This window comes from Denticeps clupeoides, unplaced genomic scaffold (genome assembly GCF_900700375.1).
Source record: "Denticeps clupeoides unplaced genomic scaffold, fDenClu1.1, whole genome shotgun sequence".
Classification (NCBI taxonomy): domain Eukaryota; kingdom Metazoa; phylum Chordata; class Actinopteri; order Clupeiformes; family Denticipitidae; genus Denticeps; species Denticeps clupeoides.
In genome coordinates, this window is record NW_021629765.1 from 74,163 (window position 1) to 86,719 (window position 12,557).

The window sequence follows — 12,557 nt, forward strand, 5'->3', positions numbered from 1 at the left end:
GGCGGTTAAAAGCAGAGGTGTGCTGTGTAACACAATGACAATCCCTTCACTTTCACCTTCCACGGTTCCTGCCGGCGGTACCAGTGCGACCTGAAAAAAGGCGTCTCCGGGGAGACGAGTGCTTCCTAAAGCTGCCTTGTCGGTGCCTTTCTTATGCGAGCATAAATCCCCTTCGCCCGGCGGCAGTCGTCCATGTCACGCGGAAAGTCCTCATTTTCCAGGGCCGACGAGAAAACAAAGTGTTTTCTGTCTCCGGCATGGCCCAGAAAACCAGAATAATGCTAATGATTCGCCGGCCACTTTCGCAGCTCGGCGGTGGATTTTTAACGGTCGACGGAGACACGGAAAGAACAGAGAAGTGCGGTTAATTAGGCGAATCCTCGCCGTGGGTTTCCGGCGCGGGGGGCTTTGATTCCGAGCAAGTGATAGGACTCAACTTTAAAAGCCTCAGTCCACCCGTCTCCGGCGTGTTGGCTGGACTCGACCTTGCCCGCAGAAGGCCTCCGACCCTCCACCGCGCCAACAAACCGGCGGCACGGCGGTGTCGGGAAAACACAAAGGGGGCCGACTCCCCCGGCAAGCCCCCCCCGACATTAATTATCTGTTCTTACAAGAGCATTAGGACGCCGACGAGGAAGCGGAAACCGAGGAGGGGGACGTGGGTGCCGGAATTGCACAGCCAGATCCAGCCGCACCTTCCACTGGTTAATTACCAATCCAACGCCGGCGGAGGGCGAAGACGAATGTGTCCGGCGAAGGGGCTGCCGCCACAGACCATCCGTCTCCATCGCCGAGGGCCGCGGGGGACAGATGTGCTTCTCGCCGCGGCGTCGGAGCTCAACCCGAGGGGTCCGCTTCTCGACACCATTAAAATTTAATCCTTCCAGAGCCGGACAGGGCAAACATTTGATCAGAGGAGGCAGGATTGATGTGGGGTTCCCCGGCCCCAGCGCTTTCATGCACACACACACACACACACACACACACCTGGAGATGCATTCACACCCAGACACACACACAGCTGTGGTGGGTTTAAAAGGTGGGTGCAGAGTTAAATGAAGAGACCTCCATTAATCCCGGATGCTCCTGGTCCTAAAAACGTCTCTGCCAGAGTTCTTTAGAGGGATTTCAACATCTGGAAATACAGAATGTCAAATGTCACAAAGTCCAGAAAGTGCTAGTTCACAAAGTGGCCTACTGACTATACAAATGCACAAGATTCTGTTTTTGAATTCGAATTGCAGAGGTTGTTTGCTTGGCCTCGTTTACATTTTGATTTATTTAAGACGTGAGAACTCCCAGCAACTTTGGACTCGAGTCCCAAATTCTGCGTGTGAACTGGGACAGTTTCTGCGTCTCCATCCGATGCTGAAGCCCCAGCTGTGCTACCGAGGCGGGAGGAGCTGCTCGAGATGCTCAAGGCGATGGGAAACTACAAAGGCCACACAGTGCACACACACACACACACACACACTTCTGAACATTTGCAGTCGGGTGGACCCTTCAACAAGAACGTAAGAGGCAGAAAGAAATAACAACACAACTAAACATTTCACTAAACCCTGACCCCAGTAAAAAACGACAGATATGCAGCTTACAGAGGGCGGTTCCTAACGCCACTTTACAATCACCGCACACAAAAAAGGCTCGAGATTTTGTCAACCGACAGGGCTAACTAAACGATTTATTAAAAAAAAAAAGTTTTTTTTTTTTTAAGGACTTCCACAGAGCCGGAGCGGTTTCTGAAAGAGCTCCAAAGCATTAGATCTCATTAAAGAAGAGCCATGGCCTCTCTGCGCTAATGGAAGCCTGTTTCTAATTACATGGCCTAATTACTCTGTCAATTACTGACCAACTGCTCGCGGAAGGAAAGTATGTGGACGGGCATGAGAGACGATGGCAAACACATTTTGAGCGTCTTGCAGCTAATTCCCCATCGAATCGTCTGCTGGCGGAGGAAAAAAACGGTGTGGACCCACCATACGTCATCTCGGAAAACATCTCGCACGTTAATACGATTCGTTTAAAGCAGGAATCCTACGAGGCTCCTGGCTGGAGGTGCAGGGCAGTAACCCTCCTGCTCAGCTCGTGGTAATATTATTTATATTATTTATAAAATAAATCTAATTAGAAATGATATTTATTAGAAATTTATTAGAAGGTACAGTGGCCTCCTTGACACAAAATGACATGCTGTGGGCACGTACTGCGCTTCAATAAGTGATAGAAATGTTTCCCTCACTGAGACCAATTTAGCTTCTGTTCTTCTTCCTACCAAGTGCTGTGCTCATCAGAGTCTGCAATCCCTCCAACCAATGGCCCCTGGGGGTGACGTGAGCGCCAGACATCTGTCACTCTGGCGAGACGCTGTCGTGCTGCTGTTCATCACTCACGAGATAAATGACCTTCTGGGACTGGACTTTTAGGGCCCCGTTGTGGTCTGAGCAGGTGGACTTCGAATGAAGAGTTTACGGTGATAAACACCTAGCGGGGGCAAAATCGAGAAAAGCACTTGCCGGCACTTTCTCCTCATCTTGCAGATCGAGATGCATCGCCCAGGGAAATAAACGGCGAAATTTGGCCATCTACATGGCAGGAGGAACACTTCCGCAGTTCTAAGGAGGGCTCCTTACCAACATTTTGACAGCCTTTGAATCAATGAGGTAAAAAGAAAAGGCTACATGATATTAGCCTGGCGGTCCCCGCTGCTCTCTAATTTTTAACTAGAAAACGTGTAAAAAGCCCTCAGAAGACAAATCTCATTTCAAGCACGGATCCGCGGGAAAGATGAACGAGCCCGAGGCACGGAGGGCCTTCCCTGGCCTAGACCCCTCCCGAGAGCAGCCTGCGGGCCCCGGCGAGGAGGAGGAACAGATTCGGCGCGGCATATGGCCACGCGGCGGGGGCGCAAGTAAGCCGGCCGTCGGCGGTGCCCCCGCCTACCTACAGAAAACAATTAATCTTCAGGTCCGCCCGCTCTCCCGCTGCCAACCGGCCCGGTCCACGGGGGAGCGGGACGGCGGCGGGAGGGAGTGAGGTGATGGGCTTGAAAAATTAAAGAGTATCTTTGTGCCGCCTCAGCCTCCTCGTGCCCTGCCAGCTTCCCGCGGGCTTCACTTGACCCCCGAAGGTCCACACTTCACTCGTCAGCCGAGGAAGACGGAACGCGCTGTACTTCTCCAGCGTTGGCCCTGCCCAGCTTCACAGGGCCGGGGAAGGTGGTGGGTGGTGGCGAGAACCGGGACAGAAGAAGGTGACCGACTGCTTACTGTGCCGGATTGTGAACTCACTTGCACTATGGCTAGTTTGGGTGTAGCCAGCCCCATGATTCCTGGACAGATTGGCTATCTGTGCACCACGCACACCTACCAGCGTAGACACTGAGCACAGACAGGTATCAGGGGGCGGTTAGTACACATTACCCAGGCGCCCCGATCGTCCTCCCGAGACTCCTTCCCAGCAAACAAGGCCAGCGGTGTTGGGGGGAAAGGCTGTAATCAACCAGCGTTGTAAAAGCGGACAGCTCCATTAATAACCCCCCCTCCTCACGGCTGGGACAGCGGGAACTGGCGGGGGAGCCGACAAAACAAAGGCCACCGCCTGTAATTCGGCGCTGGAGATGGCCCGGCGAGCCCGTGCAGACGGGTCTGGCCCGGAGAGAGAGAGTCCCCGTGTGCTTAGGCCCAGCGTGGCCCCATAATTGCCATTTGCTCTCAAACCGGCCCTTCTTCAGCAGAGACGGGGGGGGGGGTCGCAATACCCGCCCAAATCTGCTGTCACCGAGCGCGTCAAAACGCCCTCGACAGGCTCCCCACCGGGCGCTGAATTACAGGGCCATAAAGCAGCGTGCCACCATAAACCTGCACCCATTCCGTGATTTGTGGATCCAATTACTCCCCCACCACCCGTAATGGCGCTGTTCAGCGCCATGATGTTGAAGTCGGCTGTTGTCAGCATCTATCCCAGGGGCCCGGCGGTACCCGAGCACGGCACACCTGTCCCCCCGGCTCTTGACCTCCGACGGACGACTGGAGCTGCCCCGCCTCCCCCCGCCGGTCTTCTACAGGAAGCTGGACTGGACTGAGAGGCGACAAAGCCCGCCGAAGGCAGATGAAATGCAGGGTGGGCAGGAGTTAGAAGCCCTGAGCTCCCGAGGTGCAGTCCAGACAGGGAAGAGCGGTATATCAGCCCCTCCACAACTTCACTGTATTTTTGGGGGGTGTAAAATGGCTGTATTCATTGTAGTCTCGGTTGGAGGTCGCGATCTCTCGACTTATGCACATAAAGGGGGATTTAATACAAAAAAAGTGAAGTGATTGTCATTGTGATACACAGCAGCACAGCACACGGTGCACACAGTGAAATTTGTCCTCTGTATTTATCCCATCACCCTGAGTGAGCAGTGGGCGGCCATGACAGGCGCCCGGGGAGCAGTGTGTGGGGACGGTGCTTTGCTCAGTGGCACCTTGGCAGATCGGGATTCGAACCGGCAACCTTCTGATTACGGGGCCACTTCCCTAACTGCTAGGCCACCACTGCCCCACAAACCAGAGCACCCCAAAATGCAAGTCCATGACAGTTAAAAATTAAAGGGATCTTGTTATAGAACCTCACAGGAACACAGTCAAGTCACAAAGGACGATAACAGGCAAGTGATGTTGGTGATGCAGTGCGATACGAGGATCTCGGAGGGACGGGTATCTGGTGGCTCCACGGTCATGACCCAGCTGGGGGGAAAATTCCGGTCAGAGGGCACGACGGCATTTTCCAGGCTACTGCCACCAGGAAGTTCACAGCTGCCCGGCCGCATGGTGTGATGTTACCCGTAAGGCGGAGAGGCTGATGCAGCTGTCAGCGCCGGGTACGAGAGGTGTGGCAGGGCGCGGGGACCACAGCTTTCCCCCGAAAACAGTTTAGGATGGTGACAGGGCGCAGAGGGCCACTATTCACGGCAGTGCTGGCATTTCCACTTCAACACGTCGAGAGGTTCAGAGACGTTATCAGCAGTAACTAATGTCCCCTTAAAATGGACAATATTGACCAACCCTGCTGTGCAAGGACACTATAATTACTGTACAGCAAATTAGTTGTGACGACTTGGGGTGTTTGACAGCCGCTCCGGAACCAGTTAGCCCTCTGCCCTATTTTGAAATTGTCTTCATTAACACCCCACGGACGAAGTGCATTTGTAATTCATCATCCGACTCCTGCAGACCTGAACTTGAACCTGAAAAGGTTCCTGGACATGGATAGCGAGGGAGGGACTGAGAATGATGATAAATGCCACATACTGACGTGCCAGAACATCATGACCTGCCTCCCTCCACAGTATTATTTCCAGAAGCTCTGCAACGTCCTGCGTCTGGTTTATAACGCAGAGAGAAACAAGGCCAATGAAGACAGTTCGGGGAGAGCGGTGGAGACGATGAAAAAACGGCGTCAGCAGACGGCGCCCACGGAGCTCTGGCTTCATTCCTGCCCGGCAAGCCAGGCATCAGACATAAAGCACGCGGCGTAGCTGTGAGAAAATGCCGATTTATTTACCGACGTGGGCTGCCGTAACGCCAGTGTGCGTGTGGAGTTTATTTCGCCGTCCCCGGCTGTGGAGTTACGATAATAAAGGCGGAGGACATGAAAAGCCGCACGCATGCAGCGCCGTGCCGCGAGATGGCCTCTGGGATTTCGTGTACGGCCACCGCGGACGCCGCTGAGACGCGGACGCAGATGAGCTCTCACAGAGGAACGCCGGGGACGGGGACGGGGTCCCTCTGGACTCCATCGCTGCCGGTGCTGCTGCTTCTGTGCACACATGCCACATGCTCGAAACCACATGCTGGCATCGCATCACATGACCCCGGGCACGGTACGGGAAAAAGAAGGGGGAAAGAACAGCTAAATTAACGTAAAAACATTAATTTAATACGAAAAAAATAAAAAATTCCTTGCACGTGATTTACTGATTAAATCCCGCATAACGGAAGCGCACAAGGAAGCCATTTTCCCCGCCAGTCCGCCTAACTGGCAGGCCCGAGGGGGCAGAGGGCACAGCTGCCTGCTTTCAGCGGCTGCTCCACCGGCGCTTTCAGCCGGCATCTCCTCTCCAGACGCTGATGGATGAAAGACCTTGAAAAAGCCTGCGGCCGGCCGCAGCGCCGCAGCCTTTTTTGTCCCGCGATCTGGACAATAGGGAAAGACGGACACCAGGACCACAGACGCATCAAGCGGAAGGTCATGGGCGGTATGGACGGAGGTTGGACATTTTTGCATGGCTTTAATTTTGTCAACAAAAAGCCCTCACAGTCCTTTATTTCATGGCAGAAATCTATTCTCGTTTCTGAGGTTTGTGCGTTTTTAGATCTTAGACGTCTAGACTAAGAAGAACTCTGGCTCAAAACCTGCAATAAACATGGTTTAGGGTAATAATATTGGGGTAGTAAGAGTGTGAAGGGTAAAGTTAATGAGGGGCATACTGCATTCATACCTTCCTGAATTATGCGCCCGGCCATATCTGCATGTGAAATGTGAATGTGGTGCATTATCGCAACTAGAAGCTCTCAAGCTCCAGACTGACCTCTCATACGAAACATTCCTGCGGTAAAAATAGAAATCGCTGCAAAGCCACGCACCCCGGGGCATTGATTCTTCAGCCGTGCGACACGTGGGGAGGAAATGAAATATTATCTTGCAGGTAAACGATTTTAGGCTCAAATCGCACACACAGGGGGCCGTTCATCCGCTGGAAAGGTAGGGGCCGGTCCGGACAGCCGCCACCGCCGGGGCGGTAAACAGCCAGCTACAGTCCTCCCTTTGACGTCCACTCAGATCCCATCGTGCTGGTTATGTGCCTTTCGAGCTCCACGTTGGGGTTTGGGAGAAAGAAAAACACGACACAGAGGGTGTCTTTGATGGGTTCGGTGTTTTCACTTCGCCGGCAAAAAAAAAAAAAAAAACAGTACAGGACTGCAAAACGCCTTCGCCACGCGGTGGAAATTTACTGAGGGCAGCACAACTGAGCACGCTACTGAACGGAATTCATTTTTTATTTTAAAAATGTATTTTATGACTGTTTGTTGCCTCTACAGTCATTGTCTTTTGCTGTATTCTTCTTATGTATTTCGGTACAGCACTTTGGTGCAGTGGAACTGCTGTTGACTCGACTTGCTGATAACACGGACCATAAATCTACTCAAACACTGACGCACGTCTAATTCCTTTTTAAAATCACGATTTTCATTGAGTTCACTGAAATTGTTTGTTAAAAGGTCCCTAAAAGTCTCTTCAGCCGTGGTGCAGAATTCCAGCCACTTTGATCCCGTCTCACACTGAGATTTCCCAGGATGCGCCATTTCATCGTCTTTAAATGTAACTTTAAATGCTAATGAGAGGAGAGAGGCCTATAGAAGTTGAAATGGCATCATCAGCACCATCCACCAACCAATGTTTGGTGCAGACAGGAAGTCGTGTCTTCGCTTTTTCCATGGAAAAAGTTGTTCCTAGAGTTGTTCTCGTGTGACGGAACTAACATCCAAACACCGAGCAACTGCAAAGCCATGACGGTGGTAGAGTGATGTTTTAGGGGCGGGGTGGAAAATTCTCTGGGCAGAAAAAGCATGAGAAACGAGAGGTAACCTTTCCCCTTATGATGTCATTAGGGGACAAATTCCAGACCAGACCGTCTGAGCTGCCGCTCTCTGAACGGTGAAGCAGAACGACTGAAACACTCTTTACACCGACCGCCATTTCTAGCCACTGCAGCACCGTAGACAGGCTGGAGGAACTCGGATTAATGGTCAATAATCTCACTAATCACATTTCCATGATAAGGAACCTTAAAAAAAAAAAAAAAACATTATTGCCACGTTTCTCAGAAACACTGTAGTGCACAACGAATTCCAAGCACGAAACCCCCAAAAAAAAAAAAAAAACCCACAGACGTTCGTGTACGCAGCCGCCTAGCCAGCCTCCCTCTCCCCCTCCGAGGCCTTCGCATTTCTGGGGGCTCAAGGTGGGCAAAACAGAGAGTCAAGTGTTGAGATGAATCTCCCTCCAACGCCACAGCGCTCCGGGTACGGAGGTCGCCGCGGCCTCCACTCGTATTTATTCCATCCATTCACCGTCTGACTGCACTCCTCCCAACAAGGCTTCAGGTGGATTTGCGTATGTTTGTTTTTCGGACACTTCACAACGATTTATTCCATATAATTTCCACGACGGGAACGTCACACTCCAGAGCAAGGCCGTGGTCAAAGCCCTCAGCCGGCAGGCGCCGACGAACGGTAATCGGTAATCAGCCAGGAGCCGCCAGGAATACTGGCCCGGCGTAAAAAGCTGTAGTAGTGTCTCGTGGCCCATGGCCGATCCATCATGGCGCGTGCTGCGCTACTTCCATTGTTTTTCCTGGCAGAGCTGCGGGCGACAAACCAAAAAAAAAAGAGGGGGGGGGGGAATGCCGGAGCAACAACAAAAACTCGGGTCCGTTTTATCTCCGGAGAGGCGATATATTTACAATATTACCTCCGCCGCCCCGCCCCTCACGCTGATCCATCACCGCCTGACGTTCTCCTCCCTCTGTCCATTTCCACCTCATCCATCCTGCACCGCGCCTCTCCCGGGCGGCGCCGGCTCTCTCTGAGGAATCACCGGGACGGGTTTTTTTTACGCGTTTCTACACACCGAGGAAGGGAAGAAGGAAGGAAAAGCACGGTCCCCATCGGCGAGGTTCAATTCCAACATGTGAAAAACGGTAGTCGCCATTTGGTAGTCTATGGACCAGAAGATCCAGGTTCAAACCCCACTTACTACCATCGTGTCCCTGAGCAGGACACTTAACCCTGAGTGTGTCCAGGGGGACTGTCCCTGTAACTACTGGTTGTAAGTCGCTCTGGATAAAAATGTCTGGTAAATGCCGTAAATGTTAAAATCAACCGCCGGGCCGTTCAATACCAATAATTGATTAAACAATTAGCTGGGAGATCCGAACCCGCGGGGCAAAATCAGGACCGGAGACCTTCCATCTTCCATCGTTTCCACCTCGTTATTCGTATGTGGTTGCATCTGTCCGCACATGCTCTCTCTCTCTCTCCTGCTTCACGGACACTTGAACCCTGGAGACACCCGTCAGGCCCCTCCAGTCCCACTGCTCCAATCAAACGCAAGAAGAGGAGATCCCGGTCAGGAATGTTCAGGCTTTCGCGCTGCATTTGCACTCGGCCATGTTCCCGCGGCCAAATTTTCACCATCCGCCGAGCAGATTCCACATCCAAAACACCACCGAATAATTCAAATACTTCGCACGCATTGGGACCGCGGGACATTTCCGCGGCTCTTGTCGACACGAGTCTGGGAGCACAAACAAGAACATTGCGAAACGGCCGCTCGCGTTTAATGTCATCGAGCGAAAGCAGGAGGCGGGTCGGGGTGGCGTGGAGATTGAAGCTGCCGAGGAGGCAGGAAATGACAACGACGACCCAACTTCCCACAATCCCGAGTTCTCATATTTACTCAATTACGGCTTCAACGTTCGCACACGCACTCCGCCGGGATCTGGCAAAGAGCGTAAACATCGGTTTAATTACGGAGGCCGAACGTAACTCTGCGACACATCTCCACGTGTGACATCAGCTACGGTGTGCTTGTACCTCGGCTTTAATTAAACTGAACGGACACGTCAGAGCTAACGCCTTATTTTACGCCAGTTTCTGCAGGCACCGTAATCTGTGCCGCCAAAGCCTGTACGGTTTCACGCCACATCGGCCGCGTTCCCAGCTCGATGTGTCTTTACTGACCCTGACACGCCAAGGATGGAAAGACGAGGCCGGTTGGTTCGACGGAGTGGCAACATGAGCCGAGTTGGAGTTTTACGATTAAATACATTCAAAATGAGGCAAGAGTGAATTTGAATGGAGAAACCGTGGGATCGTATACGGGTGTCAGCCAGCATCAGATACACCTAATAACTTGTTAGCCACGCCTCGCCATGCAGCGGTCCCTGCCTGTCAATCACTGCATTTCCATGAGCATTTTGTACAATATCTTGGAAAATGATTCAACGGTTCCTGTTCCTCTATGTGGCTACGACGGTACAAAGTGTCATCCTAGCGGTTAAAGAAGCGGCCCCGTAATCAGAAGGTTGCCGGTTCGAATCCCACTGAGGTCCCCTTGATGAAGGTACCATCCCCACACACTGCTCCCCGGGTGCCTGTGACGGTTAAATACAGAGGACACGTTTCGCCGTGTCACCGTGTGCTGTGCTGCAGTGTTTCACAATGACACTCCACTTCAATCCTCAGCTCAGCCTTGCTCTTGAAAGGTCACTGGAGAAGATCAGCCGACAACATCTCAGCAGAGTAGAAATGTTCCAGATCAACTCGATGAAAGCGAGAGGAGCAGAACCCTCCACCACTGCGGGCGTAAAACGGCGGAATCCGCAGCCTCACGCAGCTCTCACGCAGCCCATGAAGTGGCGGCGAGATATTTCACCAGATGTCTTGTAATGGGCCCTAGGTACGAATCGTCCAGACGAGCTCATCAGTAAAGACCCCCAACATCTTCACCTGGAGGGCGCTTGTCAAATGGTGCAATTAGAAAGCATCTTGAGCAAGAATTATTTTTTATGTCTGTCCATTAGGAGACGCAGATGGAATCAGAGGACGGGTGGACGCAGCTACTTTTCTGTGGACGATAATATTCCTGTTTTGATGTCTATTTGAAGTCTTAGTATAACAGTCATATTTTTATATTCGGTTGTTCAGCTCTCCTCGCAGTCAGTAGAACTCAATGGCGCTTTGTACAAAATGACCCCCACACACACTACAGCAGTGGTGGCCCCGCGGGTTGAGGAAGCGGCCCCGTAATTCGAATTCCGAACAGTCAAGGTGCCACCGAGGTCCCCTTGATGAAGGTCCCGGGCGCCTGTCATGGTGCCCACTGCTCACCGAGGGTGACGGTTAAATACAGAGGACACGTTTCACCGCGACACCGTGTGCTGCGCTGCAGTGTGTCACAATGACAATCACTTCACTTTCACTTCACAGCAAATTCGACTTGGATTTCAGCTGCAGAGACACTATTTGAGGGGACAGTTTCCTGTCATCCTCAAGCGTGAAGATCTGCCCGGCCCACCCCATCCATCAACTGGGACGCGCGTGGTAGGACCGCAAGTGGCTCGTCGCAGCGCATGATGAGCCACTTCCCGTCGCAGGCATCAAAGTTTAGCCGGGTCGATGTGGAGGAGCCGCCGACAAAATCGGTCGATAACGCCAGAAAAAACAACAACAATAAATTCACTCACAATTACAATATAAAATCACGATATCTTCATTGTGCAATTTATCTATTGAATCTAGACAAAAACCTTTATTGTATTAATATATAATATATATAAGACAATACAATATGTATATATATATATATAATATATATATATATAGTGTGTGTGTGTGTGTATAATATATATAGTGTGTGAGTGTGTGTGTGTGTGTGTGTATATATATATAGTGTGTGTGTGTGTATGTGTGTGTATATATATATAAGTGTGCGTGTGTGTGTGTGTGTGTATGTGTGTGTGAGTGTGTGTTTGAGGGGTCAGTTACGACTTTATTCTGTTCCGTCCTTGAATCTTTTCTCTTATTTAAACCCGGAGGAGCGGAGGGAGCCGCGATCTGCGGACCAGAAGAACACAGCTCGGCTCTGCGCAGAATTGCCGGTGTTGGCTGGAAGCTGTGATTATAAGAGAATAAAACCGAGCGGCGACGGAATTGACGGACCTGCTCATGAAGGTGCAGCTTCCTACTGCTTCTTCGCGCCAGAAGATCCGAACCCACGGACTCCTCCGACGTGGCCGCGGTGACATGCAGCGTGTCACCTGAGTGTCGCGGAGCGGCGGAAGTTGCCTACCTGTGTACTGGACCAGGAACATCGCGGCGGTCCTCTCGTCGGTAAAATCCGCAGACGGAGCGCAGCTGCTCGGACTGCCCGCTCGACAGACGGGACTGCGCGCTGGGAGAGGAGGAGGAGGAGGAGGAGGAGGAGGAGGAAGACGAGGAGGAGGAGGAGGATCCTGCTAGATGAAGCGCGCCGCCGCCGCCGCCGCAGCGACAACGTTCGCCGTGACGCGCATGTCACGTCCACTCAGGTCCCAGACCCCGCAGCCGTTTCACGGTCTCGGTTCTTCATGACCGAAATGCGCCGCGTTCTGCCCTGCGTGCGTGTACCGGGACGGCCGGCAGGGGGCGCTGCTCTCAGGCTCGAAGCGGGACCCGCAGGGCCGGGTTCGACCGCGTGTGTGACGTCAGCCTGAAGGCTGCGACGCCCTGCTGCTGGCCCGTCTCACCGCCGGGACCCCTCCCAGCCGGGGTGGAGCTGGAGGGCACCTGCGGCCGAGGGCGGTGACGTGGGCGCCCCGGAGAGGGGCAGTGATGGAAGGAGGGCGTTGCGCCGTGACCTCTGACCGTTGGTTGAACGTGGCGCTCGGGTGGAATGTGGCGGGCGGCGGCCGGCTGCGCTGTTTATCCCCGACCTCATTAACACCCGGCGGCCGCTCGAAGCCGAGGTAAAGA

At 52.7% G+C, this 12,557-nt stretch overlaps 1 protein-coding gene across 1 annotated transcript in view; it reads right to left on the reverse strand.

Moving 5' to 3' along the window:
- LOC114773666 (ecto-NOX disulfide-thiol exchanger 2-like) overlaps window positions 1–11,918 on the reverse strand; it is a gene marked incomplete at its 3' end in the record, with an annotated part of 84,447 nt that extends 72,529 nt beyond the window's left edge. Inside the window, exon 1 of the mRNA XM_028965901.1 lies at window positions 11,896–11,918. Within this exon, the coding sequence (XP_028821734.1) occupies window positions 11,896–11,917 (22 nt within the window). The remainder of the gene's footprint in view (window positions 1–11,895) is intronic.
- Window positions 11,919–12,557: the final 639 nt, after the last annotated feature.